We start from the raw sequence: 19,440 nt of genomic DNA on the forward strand, positions 1-19,440 counted from the left end.
TGTTTCTGAGAGAGAAACCGAATCTGTAGCTGCCGTGTAACAGTCTCTGAACCCGACAAGTGAGTCAGTGACTTTGAAAAACACGACTATCCAGTTCAGTATTTTCAGAAGTGCTTTTCAAAAATGACTCTAGCCTTTGTAACTGAGGCTGGCACACATTTAATGTCACACATTTCTTCAAAGCAAGCACTCAGATGTCAGGGGATGTCCTGCCTGTCAGCAGGTACCACCCGTCATTTATTGATGTTTTTGCTTCCAAGGAGCCCGTTTGTCCTGTAAAGTGGTCTTGAGCAGCAGCTCTCCAGGGTTTCTGAACAATAATCAGTTGTTTTATTTATTTATTTATTTTTATTTTATTTTCAAGAATAAAAAGCCAACTCAAGGGATGAACCAGTGCTGTTCACACAAAACAGACAACTCAGGAACCAGTTTGAAATGGAATCTTGTGGCTTTTTGTTATGAGCAGCCTGTGTTTCACAAAAACTCATAATTTGTTCTTATTTTTTTAGGTGAATCTATAAAAATTGCCTAGGATAACAAAGTTAACACCAACAAGGTGATTCCCACAGAGCTATTGACTGAAACCTTGCCATATCTCAGCATGGTGTGTTTTTTAGAACACTAGGTGACTGAAGAAGAAATTAATAACCAAAACAATTGCCTGTAGCAAATAAACAGTATCTGAAAGTTACTGAAAGGACGGCTGTCAGGAAGCAGTTCTTAATGTAGGGAAACGGGGAGAAAAGGCAGAGTTATGAAAACTACATGAACAGGTCTGATGGAGAGATGGATCCACATCATGGTCAGTATGTACGAGGAGGTCAGGAGGAGGTCCAACAGTGAGAGTCTGCAGCCATTTGTGACGCAGGGTGGAGATTCTTTCCTGGATATCTGAAATGGAAAAACAGGCAGAAAACCTCTAAACAAGAGCTTCAAATACTCTTCACAAATCCTGGAGATCTTTTCCTGAAGATACTTAAAGAAATGACAGAAAGCTCAGAGAGCTCAGACTGAAGAATTAAGTTTGTCGTACCTAATGCAGATTTTGAAGCTGGTTAGAATTGTATTGTCTATTTGTTAATGTGGCCACAAACTTTAAGTTGAAAAGAGAGATGACACCATTAGAGGAGATCGTTCCCTTTTATCTCTGTTCATTAAGAACACCATTAATCCTCAATCTGGCCCCAGTCCAGCCCTCCAGTACATTTAATTGGATGTGCATCCATATTCAGATGTGAAGACACGGCTGTGTGATTTCATGTTAACTGCATCAAGCTGCCAGATCTTTAACTTTACCATTGTTTTCTCTTTCCTCCTGCAGCTGTTGAGTTTTTATGTTCAGGCCTGATATAACAAATACAATTTTGCTTTTACACGAGGAGTCGCTGTTACGCCTGATCAATTGGAATTATTACCCAGTTGTTTCCTCTTCAGTTAGTTCCTTGTTGCTGTGCCTGGCCGAGAGCGTGCACTGGACATAAAAATCTACACGAGCAGAAAGCTCATATGCGTACTTCTTCTACTCCGGTTGTCACCGCACTACATTGTTACTAACAAAGGCAGCGTGGACCATCTGCCTCTGACTATAATTATGTCTCTCCACCATGAGGCCATGAGCCCACCTGGGGACATTGTCAGCCAATGCATTTTACATTAACAAATTACGGGAATTGAAAGCATTGTGACCCTAATCGTGGTACTTCACAGAAAAGAGTCAGCAGCCGGGGAAACTACATGTTCCTGAGTCACTCTTTGAAAATCGGATCATCACCTAGAATATAAAAGAATCTGGATTTTTTTTTATACAGTCATGAAAAAGTTTTCACAGTTGTGCACAAAACTTTATCACATGACTGCATGAAGATAATGATGTTTCCAACAAATATGTTGAAAGTAATTCAGAACTGAAGCATTCGTGGTTCATCATATCTTGAAACGTTTAAGGTTTTACCAACCAAATGTCCAAATGAAGATTTAAAGTCCAGTGGTTCCCTCTGTGAATTGCTACCTTATTGTGGTGGAGGAGTTTGTGTGTCCCTGGGATCCCAGGGGGTATGTTATCTGAGGCTTTTGCCCTATGGTAGGGTCATCCATGGCGAATTGTCTGGTCCCTCACCCAGGAACAAACTCTGCCCGGGATGGGGTTAACTGGGCCACGCCCTGGAGCCAGGCCCAGGGAGGATGCCCGAGGTCGAGCGCCTGAGGCCAGGCCCAAGTAGTCTATGGGGCCTGGCCAGGCACAGTCCGAAGAGGGAACATAGTTTTTTGTCTTTATGATATTGTTGAGTCTTTTTGCCTTCTACAAAAGTCCTGTTTAGGTGTTAAATGAATGCAAAGACAACAAATTGCCCCATGAGGGAGCATGTGCTTCCCTCTGCTATGAGTTATTGTTTAACCGAGAGTTTTACAATGTGTGACCTTTCTGTTGAAACTTTTATAGCGGTTACATTCCTGTCTTTCCCTTTGCGTGCTTTAATATCTCAAAAGTGTTTTTCCAGGGATTAAAATAACCGGAGCCTCATCCATCTGCGATGGTAATGCTAAGGCTAAACAAATACGCGTCAGCTCTCCGTGTTGTTTCTGAGCTGCTTCTGTGAATTTGGCACTTAACTGGAATAAGCAGGAAATTCTCACAGGTCTTATCAGCGTCACTCCTATTGTAATATTTCAAAGATCCTTCAGCCTTGATTCACTCTAATGTGCCCCCATTAACACTCTACTGCGTCTCCTCACACCTCCATTGTAGTACATCGTGATCATTCACTGCCTGACACCGAGGACCTGGGACACGCAGTTTATGAATTGTAATGTAAATTCTCTGTGGGCGACTCCAAGCAAAGGCAGATGCGCACTGATCATAAATTTTACATCACTCACACCTGAGTGCAAACCAGTGTATAATTGAGGTTTAGTGCCCAACTTAGTACCTGTTAACCCCACTGGTAGAACTTTGTTACTCTGACTCTATAGTCGTATAGGGGACTGAGCCACTGGATAAATACCTCTAACAGCCTTACAGTGTATGTATGTTTTCTTTTCTGGGTTGGATGGATGGAACTTTATTCAGTACCTGAACCTTGAACCTTGGGACTGAAGTATTTTTATTTTCTTTAACTTCAAATTCAAATAGCTTACACCTTTTTATACCCTTCAAAACTACTTACCTGCTTCTTTGTCTTCAGGCCTTCAGCAGTTATACCCTCCCATTTAAAATCCAGGTCCTAAAAGTTGGCTCAAATTAAACCAGTAATGCTTTTTTCGTTTCAGACTCAGTTTTGGTATCTTTTCTCTACTTATCATAGAATAAATTACACCTTCCTTTCTCTGGCCCTGCTTTAAAAGCTAACCTGATTCACATTAGGTCCATGTTCTAGAGTACTGATGGAAATCGGATAGCCAACAGAATGAGACCTGAATGTAACAAACCCACAGCAGACCCCAGTGCATGTTCATGCTTCCTGCCGGCGCCGCAACACTGCCGCCTCCTCCTGCTGTGTAGCCACCATCTCAGCCACCATTTGGGTCAGCTCCTTCCACATTTGGCCTAGTTGCAGGTCTGCTGTGTCCTCATCCTAGGTTTCGGCACCACTGTAACAAACCCACAGCAGACCCGGTGCATTTTCATGCTCTGCAGCATCTCTTTATTAATGGTTGCTTGTTCACACACACTGTTGGCTGCAGCTTTCTCTATCTCACTGCCAACCACACACACACTGACAACAACCACCATCCTGCAGGACCCAGTACCGTATTTAAGTCGGCGGGGCATGATTGCGGATGCCGTGCAGGTGCGTCCGCCTTCCCTGCATGGCACCGCAAGCCACTCCCTGCTACACTGAATAAATATTCCAGCACTTGGTGAGAGGAAGGATCTGTCAGTCTTTTCAGCTCCATTCACCTCACTCATGGACAAGACCTACAGACACTCATCCCTGACCCGGAGTTGGTACTCCATCTTTTCTAGCTGAGGAATCGTGGCTTTGACTGTGTTAATCCCACCTTTAAACCACCCCAGTGCAAGGTAGAGGTCAGCACCCGACAAAAAGAACCATGTCATCAGCAAAAGCAAAGATAAAATCCTGACTCTAACACCCTCCACTCCTCAACTGTGCCTGTCCACGTGTCCAAGTCTGTCCAAAAGTTAGGAACAGAATATTTGATAAAGCAGAGCCCTCACAAGAATGAGTCTTACTTTTTGTTGGCAGTGTAAACCCAGTCCTGTACAGCTGTACTGGGACCAGAAACTAATAAAGCTAAGCAAAGCTCACACTTCATGCAGTTATACAGTTTGCCTCACTCTCAGAGCACGCTGGCATGTGACAGGTGCAGCAAACAATTTCTGCCTTCTTCTCTTTGTTTGGGGACCGAACATAACACGTTTGTCAAGTGCCACTTGGATTAGGACTTCCAATATAGCAGTACTAGCTCTGCTTTTTATATGTCGAGTGCCCAGGTCACAGTCTGGCTGTCTCAGGTAGATCCGGTGACGTCCACAGTGTTCCAGTGACTTCCAGTCTGGAAAGTTCCTCATCCAGATCATGACTGCAGCTGCAAAACGTCTTTAACAAAGAGAGCCCCTATCCTGCATTGCTGGTGTATGACAATGAATTTAGGACCCATGGTAAACATGAGCAGAATAAATGGTTCCACTTGTTAAAATTAGATTGGTGAAACTGGGTGCTTTTGAACGGAGCACCCTGGGACCCACAAACATTTTTATTTTTCAGAAGACCTCATTAAAGGAGAATTGGAAACTAATGATTATGACATCATTAGGAACTAATGATTGACAACCTCAATCAATGAGAGTTCAGTTTGAACTTCCAAGTCCTTTACAGTGACTAAATTCATACCTTTCAGCAGCCTCGACCTTTGACCATATCGCATGTGTTACACTAACCGGCAGTTAGTTTTTGGGGTAAAAGCTGTGGAAAAATATATCTCCCTGTGTCAGTTATAACTTCCTTGATGTGTGTTTATTCTCGCCTTCACCAGAACATCCAGCACAGGAAGTATGCCCGCTGGAAGGCCACCTACATCCACAACTGTCTAAAGAATGGGGAGACGCCTCAGCCCGGGCCCATCGGCATGGGTGAGGACGAGGAAGCAGGTGGGACACACTGATATGGAACACACACACACACCCCTCTTTCCCCGTTACCAAACAGTCCTCTCTTGTGTGAGTTCTCTTTAATGAATGCTGAGGCCAAATTCCTTTTTTGTGTGTGTGTGTGTGTGTGTGTGTGTGTGTGTGTGTGTGTGTGTGTGTGTGTGTGTGTGTGTGTGTGTGTGTGTGTGTGTGTATAAACCTTGGCTCTGCATTGTTTGCCTTATCAGGTCTGGGGCTGTAGCAGGAAAGTCATGCGGTGAAACTGGAGACGTTGTGAGATTAAAGGAGTGAGGAGAGTAGATTAGTCATGTGGTCTGTTCTTACATCCACAGTAAGTTTGTGCTTATGTGTGACGATGATTCAAATTAGCACAGTCTGGCTAAGAAAACTAAGAAAATGTGTGTGAAAATGCACCTGAGTGCGCGTGTGCCGCTAGGCTGTGCCGGATCTTTGTGTTCGTGTTTACATGAGAATGAGCTGATATTTATTTTATTACTCTCGGTTTCCTCATATTGAACACAGATCCCTGACCTTTGTCACATTGTAACGTTCTGGCTGCTGATGCCAGGCTTGCACCATAAAACGTAACCTTTAATAGAAAGAAAGCATGGGGGAAAACGCCATGAGATCCTGGGGAGATTGACCGAATTAGTCCACCAACAAAATGACCACAGCAGCCTTTAAAGTTCACCCTGTTCTTAAAAGCAGAAATGTAGGGAAGGAAACAAACCCTTTTTCTAATGTTCGCCACTTTAGCTGCTGACATGGGATTTGCAATAGATTACGACCTCCGAATAATAGTTTTTGCTCAAGTGGCTTTTTAAGTGGTCCAATTTGCAGACCATCCTGCAACTTACAGCATTTGTCTTTTGGCAAGTGGTAATTCTCTGCCTCTCTGGGTTAAATCTAAACATCAGAATAGAAATGGTTTGAGCTGTTCCTTTTTTTCTTTCCCCTACTCATGTGAACGGACTTCCTCCATGTTTCAGGCAACATGCGCGCATTCGCTGGTACAAAAGTTCGTTTTTCCTTGTATTCCTGTACGTCGTACGTTAAATTAGACATGCTACGGCAGCATTGGTCACTCACAGATCCAGGATACATTTTATGGTAACAGTTTTTGGTGTTCTTGCCTCATGGTTTCTCTCACCTTCAGAAACTTGCTTGATTGTTGCAGACTTGCTCAGTTCTCTGTGAAAGACATTCTTAATTGTAATTAATTAATTAATTTTTATGTGATGTGAGGGGTATACTTTCTCTTTGAAAATGTGCTTGTGATCGATGAGTTCAGGTCCTTCAGAAGGAATCGGACAAGCGAAGTGCGATTGTGTGGCTCGGCGTCTTAACATCTCTTGGGAGCATTATGTGATTATGCTAATAATTCCTAAACTCTGGTGACTTTATCTACAAGTCGATTTTATACCACGCCATCTGGACTCATTTTCAGATTGCACTCAGACTGCGAGAAATTGCATCAAAAGGCCCAGGAGAAAACACGAGTGTGTTTTGACATGAGCACCTCCGGGCCTGCACACGTCTCCCGTCCCTGCAGGGGAAACTCGAAGCGTAGTTTTCATGTCAGTGGAGTGATGTTGACGAATTCCTCGCTACAAAAACGACCATCTGCTCAGCCACGCCCGCTCAGTCCACATACACGCGGGCGTGCTCGACCGTGACATCACCTCAAAGAGCACTTATCTGCACTCGCATGTAACACACACACAGCACATTTACTTTTTCTTGTATTTCCGACCATGTCTGCCACAGATTTTCACGCTTTCCTCCTCTCCCTGCGGCGTTGGGGTCTCTGTGTCAGTGATGACATCATGATAGCGATATCATCCACCCTGCACGTATGGATGGTGTATGTGTGTGTGTTCCAGTGTTACTGTATTTTTTTGTTTTGTTTTGGGGTTTTTTGTTCCATTAGGATTTTATCAAGATTCCAACACCATTACGGTGTGTGTGTGTGTGTGTGTGTGTGTGTGTGTGTGTGTCCGTTTTCTTTCTGTCCTTTCTCACAGACTCACAGACAGCCCAGATGTTTAGTTTAGTTCTGTGTGTGTGTGTGTGTGTGTGTGTGTGTGTGTGTGTGTGTGTGTGTTGGAAAGTGAGCACATCTGTCTCTCCATCAGAAAGCATTCCTTTCTGATAGGATCACTTTTGATTTATTACTATTGTTGATACTCCTGCAAATACAACATGATTTGTGGAGTTTGTTTCTCTGTTTCTCCTGCTGTGACGAACATGTCAGCCATTGCTGGCTCCAAAGAGTGAACTTCAGGGTGCTCGCTCTCTTCACCGTAATGGTTAAAACCTTTGTGACTGTCTGCAGCTTAAAGAATCTATTTTTTTTTCTGTGATTTGTTGGCAGTTGAATTAATCTTTGATGAGAGGTGGGCGGGGTCAGTGGCAGCTTTTGTGCACAAATAAAAAATACTTATGCACACGGTTAATAAAAAACTGATTTAGCTGCTACCTGTTTCTGTTGCTGTGGGGGATTCCCCCAAGAATAAACTATGTCTGTATCGCCACATGTTTCCTTTGCCTTCAGATCACACAGGGTGGTAAACTAAAACAAATGAAGTAGAAATCAAACGTTTGACTTTTAGGAACACTCGGACGTGGATTCTTTGGGTTCGGTGTGCCGAACCGAGTGAATGCCCGCTGTTAATGTCAGCTGTAGTGATTAACAAAGGCCCCATATATTGTCCAGGCGTCGTTTATTTACTGCACTGTTGTCGTGGTAACTTTGTGAGATATTATTTCCACATCTCAATAGTTCAGAAATTTTTCACCCAGGGCAAGGAACAGAGGGGAAACTTCCCATGTGATAAGGTTGTTAGAACAAAGGAACGTGTTTACATTTTTTTTTTTTTTATTACGGACTTGACCTTTAAAGATCAGAGCCTTCAATTACAAGCCTCGTCTGGAACAGCTGGTTAAATTTCATGCGATGTTTTTCACAAATCCCTCCATATATTGTGTCATTTCCCAGGATTTCTCAAAAGGTTATGATCTCACAGCTGTTATTTACCTTAAAAGAATCACTTCTTGGAGCGAACCTACAAAATAAATCGATAAATGCTCCTCTGTTTTACTCACTGAACAAAAGAATCCATACGATCGTCAAACTCATTTATTAAAGCAGACTCGCCCGCCAGCACAGTCATGGTCTGTTTCACAGCAGTGTTACACAAATCCTGATCACATCGTGCTTCTTAGCCCTTTACCGCTGTCTCTGAGGCGCTAGCAGGAGATGATCCTGGACCTTATTTTATCATTACATGGAGACTCCACCTGTGAGTCTGTGATGTTAGAATTGTGTGTCCCCGTGCTGCTGGACATGCATGACAGCAGGCACCGGACTCTCCACTGATCCACTGTAAGTAGCTTAATTGATCTCTAGAGAGTAGTTGGACACACACACAGCAGAACACCAGTATACAAGCGGTCATTACAGGCAGATCATTGTCTCCCAGCAGCCCTGCGCCGACTTTCTGCTGGCTGGAGGAGGATGTATTTAGCAAGAGGAAAGGAAGGGATGGAGGGAATGAAAGGGTGGAGGTTTTGGGGGGTGGGTGTGGGGCACAGGGAGAAAACGTCCCGTGCCGAGTTGTTAAAAATATAAAGCATGTTTTCTGTGACCTGAAAATATGCTTTATATGGTGAAAGTTATTGAAACATGACTTTCATAAACATTAAAGTCAAATCGAGCAACACAGAAGGTCGGTGTGTGTAAGGGGGGTCCTTAGTGACAGTTGGATAAACAGATTTTAAATTAAGGCCCTGTGAAGCCCACAAATCCATTCTGACAGACCGGCTGGTGTATAATACTAAGGCTACGTTCACACTGCAGGTCTTAATGCTCAATTCCGATTTTTTGATCAAATCCGATTTTTTTTGTCTGCTCGTTCACACTACAGATAAAATGCGACGACAGCAAACGCGCTCTAGTGTGAACCCACAAAGCGGCCCGCATGCGCAAAAGAAGACGTCACACACAACGCGCTCTGTTTAGACCCAGAGCAAACAGTATTGTTTGACTGATGGCCCTTAATATAGAGACTTCGGACTTTATGTTTCCTAATTTTTGCTTTAAGTTATTTTGTTATTTACATAATAATGTAAATAACCTCATAATTATCCTTATTGCTGTTTTAGAGAGGAGCGGTGCTTCAAAGGATAGTTGCAGATTTCTGTCAGAATCTGCAGATTATACAGTACAAATAAAATGTTCACGTTTCTCCAACGTTGTCTTCCCAACAGTTTCACTGACATCTACACTGGATGGCCAGGAAGCATTCACGATGTCTTATCGGGCGCTTCTCCAGAGCTGATAATTGGCGTCTGTCTTGTGTCAGTGACGTAAAAGACGGATTTAATGCGACATGACCATTCAAACAGCAGTCGCTTTCTAAAACATCGGATATGTATCGGATTCAGTACCACATACGAAAGTGACCCAGATCGGATTTGAAAATATCGGATTTGCGCCGTTCACACTGTCATACCATGATCGGATATGGGTCGCATAGGGTCAAAAAAATCGGATTTGATGCGCTTTCGCCTGCAGTGTGAACGTAGCCTTAGTGACACAGTTATTAAAGAGCTTTATAGGTTAGAGGCCATTATCCCTCCTATGAAGGATTCAAGTCAACAGTGGTTCTTTGATGCGTTGCGAGGGTTGGTGAAGTAAATTTAGAGACGGTTAAATCAAAGTGGAGCTGTTGTGCTTTCCCTAAGTTTCCATCTCCAAACACTGTTTCAGGCTCTCAGACCCTAATATGGTCTTCTCAGACAACGTCAGCTACAACCTCCTGCTGTGATCAACAGGCAGCAAATCAGAAGAACCTTGGATGAAAGGGGGAGGGGCCAAAACAGCTTCTGGGTTAACTAATGCTCATCAGAAAATAAATGAGGATTATTTCAATCTGTGAATCGTGTCTAAATAATGTGATCCTCACCTCTTTAACCTTCACAGAAAAGACATTGTCTGTTCTTTGGATCTTTTCTGGAAGTCTAATGCTTGAGAACTTCTTGTGTGTTATTTTTATGTATGTATTATATGGCAAAAGTGAGAGAATGAATAAAACAAGGGAACAACAGGCAAACCCGGGACCTTGGTCCATGCTCCAATCAGCTAAAAGCAAACAACAGTCAGAATAAATGAGAACTGATATCCCACTGATAAAGTCACAAAAGCCATGAAAGGAGCTGGGATGGATGTGGGTTGCTAAGCAGCTTCCAGATGAACAACAGCTGTGGGCAGGCAGAAGCAGCTGAATGGCTCACTGTCGATAAGATTTTCATAGAAAGCGGGTGATAATGAAACTGGTGCTGTTTTGATGATTTTTAAAGGCATGAAAACTATGAAGTGTAATTTCTCTCAACAACTGGTCAGGAGTTTTAAGCAGGACTACAGCAGCTCGTGGCCTTGGCTGGTGTCCACGGTGGAAATGAGTTTGGGGATGTACAGGTCCTTAGAAAGGGGAAAACATATTTCATCCAGTGCAACAGAAAAAGGCAATAAATAAATAAAATGAATGAAAAGAATATCATAAGGGACAAAAGCAGAGAAGGGCTCAAAGTAGTGCCTAAGAGCAGCGACCGGCCTCCCGACGCCAGCTGGAGGGCTGAGGGTCTGTCTGAAGCTATGCCGAGCTCAGAAACTGCTTTTTAACAAGTGCCCTTTGGCAAGACACTAAGCCAATCTTTATACCACAGAGCTGCACAGCGTCCGGCAGCAGGACAGCCGCTGTGGCATTCACTCACCCACTGCTGTAAACAAGGAAGCAGAGCAGGAAGAACACTGGCCACAATCTCCATTTACTCCCACAGCTCACTCACCAGTTTTGTACCAGCCTGATTAGATCGATAAAAGGGGATGGTGATAATATTGATGATGATGATGATGTGACTTGGTTCAGAGTGTGATTTGGGCAGCAGTAAGAGTTAATAGCGCTCATAGTTTGGCTGCTGTGAGCTCCCTGTCTGCTCTTCGGTTTCAGTTACAGAACACTTTGAATGAGCTACAGGTGTCATGGCTGCCAGGTGTTTATCATTCAGTGGTTTAGGGAGAGCAGAGAAAGGAAGACGGGAGTAAACAGGGGAACTTTGAGTGAAACTTCTGTTGATATAGACAAAAACTCATAACCACATAATGAGCTGCTGCCCAGTGTTAACACGCCTGATACTGTGTTTGTAAATGGAGTCGATACTTTCTCTATGATTGCACATAAATCTGTAATGTCTCCATTCTGACCTTCAGAAAATCTCCTGCTGGCAAAAAAGCTGATGCTGTACTTCACACTATGTTTCATTCATGGCACACAGCTCCACTGAAACCTTACAGTAGTGTGGGGAAAAGTGCCTTTCAGGATCCACTGCCATTCACAGCGAGATGATTATCACTAATTAAGCAGTTATAAAAAGGAGAAAAAGCAGTTCCACCTTAATTAATATGATCTGATGTGACTTTGCAAACTGACACTCTGAGAGCACAGAAAACTTTGAGTCTCGGATTTCATGTTTGACCTTTTCATTGATGTCCAGGGTGAAAATAATAATGTGTACTTTTCAGTTGACCCACAAAATCATATTCTTTGAAACTCACAAAGTGACATGAAAGAATATCAAACAGGAATATTACTTAACTGATGCAATGTAAAATCTATTTGAAGAAAGAGTTATTTGTTATCCCAGTACTGCAGCGAGGGGTGAACAGTAATTAATCTGATAGATGCTATTAGTGCTGTTTAAGCAGTTTTACAAACATCAAACGGCAAAATAAACAAATAACAAACTAAAAAAAGAACTAAGAGTCAGTCTGACAGACTTTTCGAGCTGAAACCCAAAATCATTCCCTGAATAATCATAGCGTGTGTGTGTGTGCGTGTGTGTGTTCTTTAGGTGAGGTGTGGGGCAAACTGTGGTCGAGTTGATGCAGCTGTGGATTCAATTTAATGATTTCCTTAAGGAGGCTCCTGCTTTTGTGTATTCGTGCATGATTTTAAAGGCGTACCAAAACTGCTGCATTTACAGACTCATCAGTCTATAAGAAAATAAAGGAGGGGGGGAAGTGCTGTAATTGCCTTGAAAGGAAACTTTCCTCCAGAGGTCACACTCCCGCTGTCTATGCTGTTGCATAAGGCTCCTATAGATTTCAGTCCTATAATGTCTCCTCTGTAAGTCCAGCATAGCCCTGGTAGCATGCTATTGCTGCTTGAGCGCTGACTGGACCTTTAATGCTGGGGAAATAAAATTTAAAGTACATGAACATTAACAGAGTGTTGAGCTGTTTGGAGCACAGGCATAGGTGCACACACAGTTGTACACGTACAGGTGTACCAACAAAAAACAAATAAGAGATAAAAAACTTACAGACTGTAATATAGTTTATTCATATAGTTTTCAGTCTGATGCACAGATCGTAACAAATATTTGAGCATTGAGAAAGTGTGTGTGTGCGTGCATGCCACAATGAAGGGGTGTGGACGTTCACGGTTTAACAACTTAATGAAAGATGGAGCGGTCCAGCTAAAGTGTCAGATCTCTGCTTCATGCCCGTCTGCCTTTTTGTCTCTGATGCAGTAATGACACAGGCTGGGCTCTAACGTGGTGTCGAATCCAGCCTGTGTCTGCACATCCAGCCCAGTAGCTTAATCTCTGCAAACATCTCTGGCTGTCAAGAAGTGTTTTCTTTGTGTTAGGTGTGGTTGCTGAGTCTGCGGGCTTGCAGTCAGGACGTGAAATCACTGCAGTCTCATGTGTTTCACAAGGCTCTGTCCTTGTTTCAGGATTATTATTACTCTCTGTCGCTGCATGTTCAACTCTGACACCTTTGTTCATGACGTTACCTCCCAGAGTTCCACTCTGAACGTGAGTGTACAGGTGTGACAAACCTCAGTGTACCTGTTGCCACTGAGTGAGGGCTCGAAGGTCGAAGGCCACAATGAAAACAGCATTTACTGAAAAAATAAATAAATGGTGAAGTCACTTAAACTGTCAGTAACTCAATAAAGGAAATGTTCTGCTAACACAGAAACCATCAGCAGATGATCGGGTACAAATGTAACCTCTTCTTCACTAAGCACGCGTCACAGGTCAGGGGCCGGGCGCAGACATCAGAGTCTGTTTTACAAAAGTTACCAAACATGGTAAAAAAAAAAAGCTCAACTCGCTGTTTTTGTGTGACTGATAAGCATTAAGAGGGTTATCATCATTCATAAAAGCCAAGCCTGTTGTTTTGGTGAAGAGGATCTCGGTCCCAGCTATGTCAGTCTTACTAAATTTTAGGATGTTTTTGTAGTAATAAATATTCCATGTTCATGTAGAGCTTCAGTGTATGAAGAAGCAGTAATGTTGTTAACAGTCTGCTGTGTGAGAACAGTGTGTTTAAATATAAATGTGGGTGCTGGGACATTCAGACACATAGTGCCTTGTGTTTGTATCATTTTCCATTTTCTGCAGAACTTCCATTATTGTACTTCTGCTCTTTCATCATCAGATTTGATGGTGTATGATGGTGCATGATGATGTATGTGTTACCTTCAGTTTTCACATATATCTGTTGTGTTAACTCCTTCAGTGCTATGTTACTTAGATCCAGTGATGTGTAATAATTTGTGTCTGTTGTTGTTGTTGTTTTTAACTCTCTTGAAAAATGAAGGGGATTTTTACTTTTGAGCTTTAGGGTGATGCGTAAACACTGTAAACCAGTGGTTCCCAAACTTTTTTTGCTGGGCCCCCCTTTGTTTTACATGATGGCGTGTGCCTTTTTTCACGTCAGGCTGTGCGCCACGTTATTGTTTACATGAGATGAATTGCAGAATAGCAGATAGAGACGAAATACTGTTACTGTTAATCTGACTGTCTTCAGGTTTTACACGCAGTTACTGTCCCTCCATTTACAAAGGCAGAGGCCTCACGGTGTGATTATTTTACGTGTAGTTTTCCCCCTGTATAATAATATTCAACATTGCTATCAACAAATTTTTTTTTTTAAAAATGCCTTTCTGTGCAAAATGGGTTTAAAAACATAAACAGCTGTGGGATCCTGTTTGTCCGTGATTTGAACCGAGGGAACAAATCGTGGCAGGATCAGCCTGATATTATTTGTATCCCACTGTAACTTTACTGTATAAAGAGCTAACATCTCCAAAATGTCAGGAGTAGTTAGTCATTACAACAAGTGTTTGTGAACTAAAAATCAAGAATGTGGGATACTGTTTGTCCGTGATTTGAAGAGCCCAGCGCTGCTCCTGACGTAGGGAAGACCAATTCTACAGCGGAGACCTACCTTGGCACTTGTGTAGGTGAAACCAAAGGAAAGATATGCTTCACCATATTTTCTAGTCTTTGGCTTAGAATGAAGTTGGTTTGGAAACATATTCAGCCATGCTTCATCTCCTGCTTTGTGTTTCTGTGGGCGCCCCGTGCTAGCAGTGTCCAAGCATTTTGTTTTTTTTTCTTTTCATACCGTGCCCCCCTGCCATGGCCCTGCGCCCCCCCTAGGGGGTGGGCCCCACACTTTGGGAAGGTCTGCTGTAAACTGTGTTTCCATATTGAATAAATGATGCTTAACGGGTCGATAACAGAAAATAAACTGGTGTAATGTAATCAGAGGAGTCAGTGGCTGGTGTAACGTCCCCAGTCCTGTGATGTGTTTAAAAGTGCAACAGAATACCAACAAACAAGGGCGATCAGTCACCTGCAGTCCTGCAGTCGCTCCATCAAATGCTCACACATGCCCCGCTGCACACTCCATCTGAAACCAATTTCTGATGTAATATCTGTGGGATTTACACACCTCCTTTCTGTTCACTTTAATGAGATTCTCATGAATTCTAATCATTTTCCCCAAACTCATTTTTGGATTCCACCTGATGTGCTTTTGATGAAGAACCCTTTTTCACTGTGTGATTGAAACCAAGTGAGGCCAAAAGCTTTAAGCTTCTCTGTTCACCTCCTGCATCCTGATGTGTGGTAAAAAATGTCCTTTTTCACTTTTAGACACAGAAACTTGAACCGAGTCTGAGGGTAAGCAGCATGATGAGCACCAAAGGCACTGGTTGTAAATGATCCAGGCTGATGTGAGCTACAAAGACTTTTCTTATTTCACCATCCGTCACTTACACTTCTATCCCTGTGTTTCCATTTTACCCTGTGTGGACAGATATGTAGTTATTAGAGATTAGGGCGCAGTGACGGGATGGAAAGTGTTGAAATCAGGTGGGTGGATCTGATCCCGGCCACACTGCTCTCACGTTTCTTCGGCTGAGAAACCGCGTGCCAGTGAAAACAGAAATTCCTTCATGATCCACTGAAACTCTGAGATATGGAAGTGATACACAAGTGTGAAAGCAAAATGAGTTTCCATAAACAATGTTCCAGTAGTTTTTATTGGAGCTGCTGTCCATTGAAGAAATCTTCCTGTTTCACAGTTAATGACCCCCCCCCTCTCTCTCTTTCTCTCTCTCCCTCTGGTAGACGAGTTTGGTGCTGAAGGCTTCTCCGGCCTGGGCCTCTCCCACGGGGGTTCTTTTAGAGGCGGTCCTCCTTCACAGGCCTCCGAAGACCAGGACCACAGTTCGGTTCCAGGCCCCGCCCCTGGCATAGGTTTTGCTTCCGGTCCAGGATCAGCCCCATCGGGTCCTCCGACCACAAACTACAACAACATCCACATCCCACCAGGAGCCCACGCTCCGGCCAACACGCCGGCCGAGCTGCCGCCGCCTACAGGTACGACAGAGGTTGGCTGTGTGTACAAACAGCGTGGCCACATGTCAACACGCTGGTCACTCGGTTTAGTCTATAGCAAGCTGAGTGTACGTGCTGAGCTCTCCATGTTTGACACATGTGTCCTTGTCGAGCAAAACATTTCACTTCCCATTGTCCATCAGCCTCAGCTCCACGCAGACAGTTCTGCTGTCTTTCGAAAATCTCACAGTGGTTTTATGTCATTGTCACACGGCAGCATTTAGCTCAGAGGACCAATCAGATCTGTCCGTGTTTGGAAATCTGTGTGCAAACACATGAAAACAGCTTTCAGCTCTGTTTCGAGACTAGGTCACCACCGTAGTGAGCCAAACTCCGAGCGTCGATCGCACCTCGTATCAGCCTGCCGCCGTGCCTGCCACACCTCTCTGAGGTCACTACGTTACGATGCAAACAGTTTAAAACGCCAGTATTAAATCCTGCTTCCTCTGAGCACACTGGGCCCGCCGTGCCTCTGAACATCGAGGTTTAACATGAAATAATAGCAGCAATTTAAAATTCTGTAGCTTTAAAACAGAGTAAATAATATTGTGCTGTACAATATTTCTAAGAAAGAGTCATTTACAGCAGCTGACTTTCAGAGTCTGAGAGACTGTAATTTGTCGAATATGGGACTTGTGTTGTGCAGCACATGGAGCACTTTATTTAAAGAGACTGTCGCTGCAGCAGACACACACACACACACACACACACACACAGTGCTGTTTAGATGTTAGTGGTCTAGCTTCATCACATGCTCAGTGAGGGTCCAGGTCTGTCCAATCACTGAAACGTGGATGATTAATTATAGACAAAAAACGTTGTGTTATATAAATGAATTACGATAATGATGCCATGATCACCTGACTGCTGTTTCCAGCGTGCTGTTGTTCTGCCATCATTAAAGGTCTAAACTAGAAGAGCTGCCTCTCTTGTCACCCGCCCTGTAATCCTGCTAATTTCCCCTGATAACACCGAGTATGTGACGGCCTCGCAATTTACCGGCGACGCTTTCAGTGACACTCCTCCCCGAGAGACGCATGTACACATGTTTGCTGGCGCAGATGTTTGCAGATGTTCTCTGGAGGATATAAAGAAGATAAAACTTCTCCAAAGTGAGATGTAATTGTTCCCTTATGGAAACAGCGTAAAGGCAAAATGTTGTATAAGAGCACTTGTCTAGGCACTGTTGCCACCTCATAGATCTGCGTGGAGGATTGGGTGTTTAGTTTTTTGCTTCCTGCGCAGAGTGATGGGGCACAATAGAAAAATAAACATTCACGCAGAAACCTGGAGTAATTCAAGGTGATTATAGATTACACAAGCTTCTGCAGAAAGAGCTGCACACACTGTCCAAACACACTTTCCCCAAACACAAACACACACACACACAATCGGTCCACCGTCACCGCTGCACAAAGAGGAGCGGCAGAGGTGGACCTGCTCCTGCTGACAGACAAGGAGAGACTGAACCCTGCTGATAACAAAGCTTTTGCTCAGACCCATGTGATAGGCTGTAGCCCGGGTGTGTGGGAAAGAGTTTGGGGCTCTCCTCACATGCTTGGCTGAGTGCAAAGTTTAGTTCTGTCTCACTGATGATGAACGCTCAGGGGGACTTTTCAGAGGACAGCTCTGAAATCTGACAGGTTTACAGAGCAGCTTCGTTCCAAGGTAACCACCTGATCGCAGTGACGCAGCGTGTTGTTGGTGACGTTTCGTTCATTTCCACTAGGAGAGCATCCAAAGTGAAGCATCTGTTGGCAGCTTGGTCGTTTTCAGACGCTTGATTGTGTTGTTTCTTGTCTGGATTTCTGCTAGCTGTCACTAAATATTCATATCTGTGCAGTCAGAGCTGAGATTGAGGCTTCAGAGATGTACAGACTGAAAAATAGGACGGCATCCAATAATCTAATGGGGGTATGTTGGGGCTGAAATACTGTGGCCTGCTGGGTAAAGGTCAGGAAGATGATGGATGTTGACCTGTCCATCTCTGGCACTCTAACGCAGGTGTTAGATATATCCATACATTCGCTTCCCGCTTATCCTTTTCAGGGTCGCGGGGGGCGCTGGAGCCTATCCCAGCTGTCATAGGGCGAAAGGCGGGGTACACCCTGGACAGGTCGCCAGTCTGTCGCAGGGCTAACACATAGGGACAGACAACCATTCACACTCACATTCACTCGCACATTCACACCTAGTGGCAATTTGGATTATCCAATTAACCTATCCCCCCACCGTGCTGCTGATTATTGATAACTGGCATAGTTATTAGAAATATAGTTTTGGCCATTCGTTACTGAGTATTTCCTTGAATATTTACCACAATCATAATTTGAAGTGTTTTTGTTGACCAGCAGAAGCTGTTAAACCTGTGCCTATGCCCCGATCAGTGCCCACTGTTGACCCCACACTGCTCAGCGCCCAGCAGCAGGGTAAGAAAACACACACTTACAGATGACTGCAGACACGATACACAACTGCTTTTCCTTCCAACTCCCTATAAACACAAAGCTCAGACTGCAGGCGGTTCACCTGAGTCAGAGGCTCTCTGGTGTCTGCAGGTAATCCTGCTTTCACATTGAACTGGTTTAAAAACTGCTTCGTAAAAGACGTCTCACTGGTTTAAGGCCAACAACCATTCCTGCTGCTCTCTACGCTCATCTGGATACCGAATGTTCCTATTGTGAAAATGCAAAAATGTGAAGTTGGAATAAATTCCTGAGACTGTTTCCAAACTTTGACTGCCTCTAAATCCAGTTTGAGACCCCGGTGGCCTCCGTTTAGCGCTCTCTACCAGACATATTGTATTAATATAAGGATGAAAAAAAGTTTCTGCATATGGTCTCTGTCTGTCGCTCCACCGCACTCCACTGGAATCATATTTCTGTGCACAGCTGACAAATTAAATAAAAAAAATCAAAGGTAAAGTGTGTTAGTGTGAGCTGAACTCTTCTGGATGAGCACCGTTCACCTGTAACTTTCCTTCATTTGCTGTTTCGATGATGTTGGAGAGTAAGGCCTGACACATCATTCAAAAATGTCCTAAAGAATTTATTCAGAATAGTAAAAGCTTTGTTTTCCTCCTCTGTTCTGTGCACACATACAAAGTATAATTTATACTATTATAGTTATTTAATTTAATACATAGAAATTTTGAACTTCATGTGTTTCATTTTCCTTTGTCCTCGCCGCTGCAAACAGACAGGACGTTTTTGCTGCTGAGTCTTAAACTGAATCTGTTGGATTTTTCTTTGCCTATTAAACTTTTTATAAACACATGTGTAAAACTTGTTGATGGAAAGACGCCTCGAGTATAAACCAAGGAAGATGCGAACATGGCGAGCCAGAGAGTGAGTGGGAAGCTAACGGTATGTGGTTAATGAGTAGCACAAGAGGACTCGCATTAAGGAGCTTAATGGACTTTAATGATAGGAACTGACTTCAGACGCCGTCGACATGAATATGTTACACAGAGCGAATTATAAAGAGCAACATCTAACAAGATTCCCAGAGATTCACTCACAGCCTTGGAGTGTAATGAGTCGGAGCGTTTCATTAACCCCGCCGAGTAC

General features: G+C 43.5%; 1 protein-coding gene across 3 annotated transcripts in view; it reads left to right on the top strand.

Moving 5' to 3' along the window:
* Window positions 1-19,440, top strand: part of vta1 (vesicle (multivesicular body) trafficking 1) — a 58,728-nt gene that overhangs the window by 29,873 nt on the left and 9,415 nt on the right. The window contains exons 5-7 of one of the 3 annotated variants that reach the window (XM_026142868.2): window positions 4,996-5,110; window positions 15,602-15,853; window positions 18,223-18,300. In XM_026142868.2, the coding sequence (XP_025998653.1) occupies window positions 4,996-5,110; window positions 15,602-15,853; window positions 18,223-18,300 (445 nt within the window). The remainder of the gene's footprint in view (window positions 1-4,995; window positions 5,111-15,601; window positions 15,854-18,222; window positions 18,301-19,440) is intronic. The other 2 variants (XM_026142869.2, XM_026142870.2) reach the window with 2 other exon arrangements.

This window comes from Astatotilapia calliptera, chromosome 15 (genome assembly GCF_964374335.1).
Source record: "Astatotilapia calliptera chromosome 15, fAstCal68.1, whole genome shotgun sequence".
NCBI lineage: Eukaryota > Metazoa > Chordata > Actinopteri > Cichliformes > Cichlidae > Astatotilapia > Astatotilapia calliptera.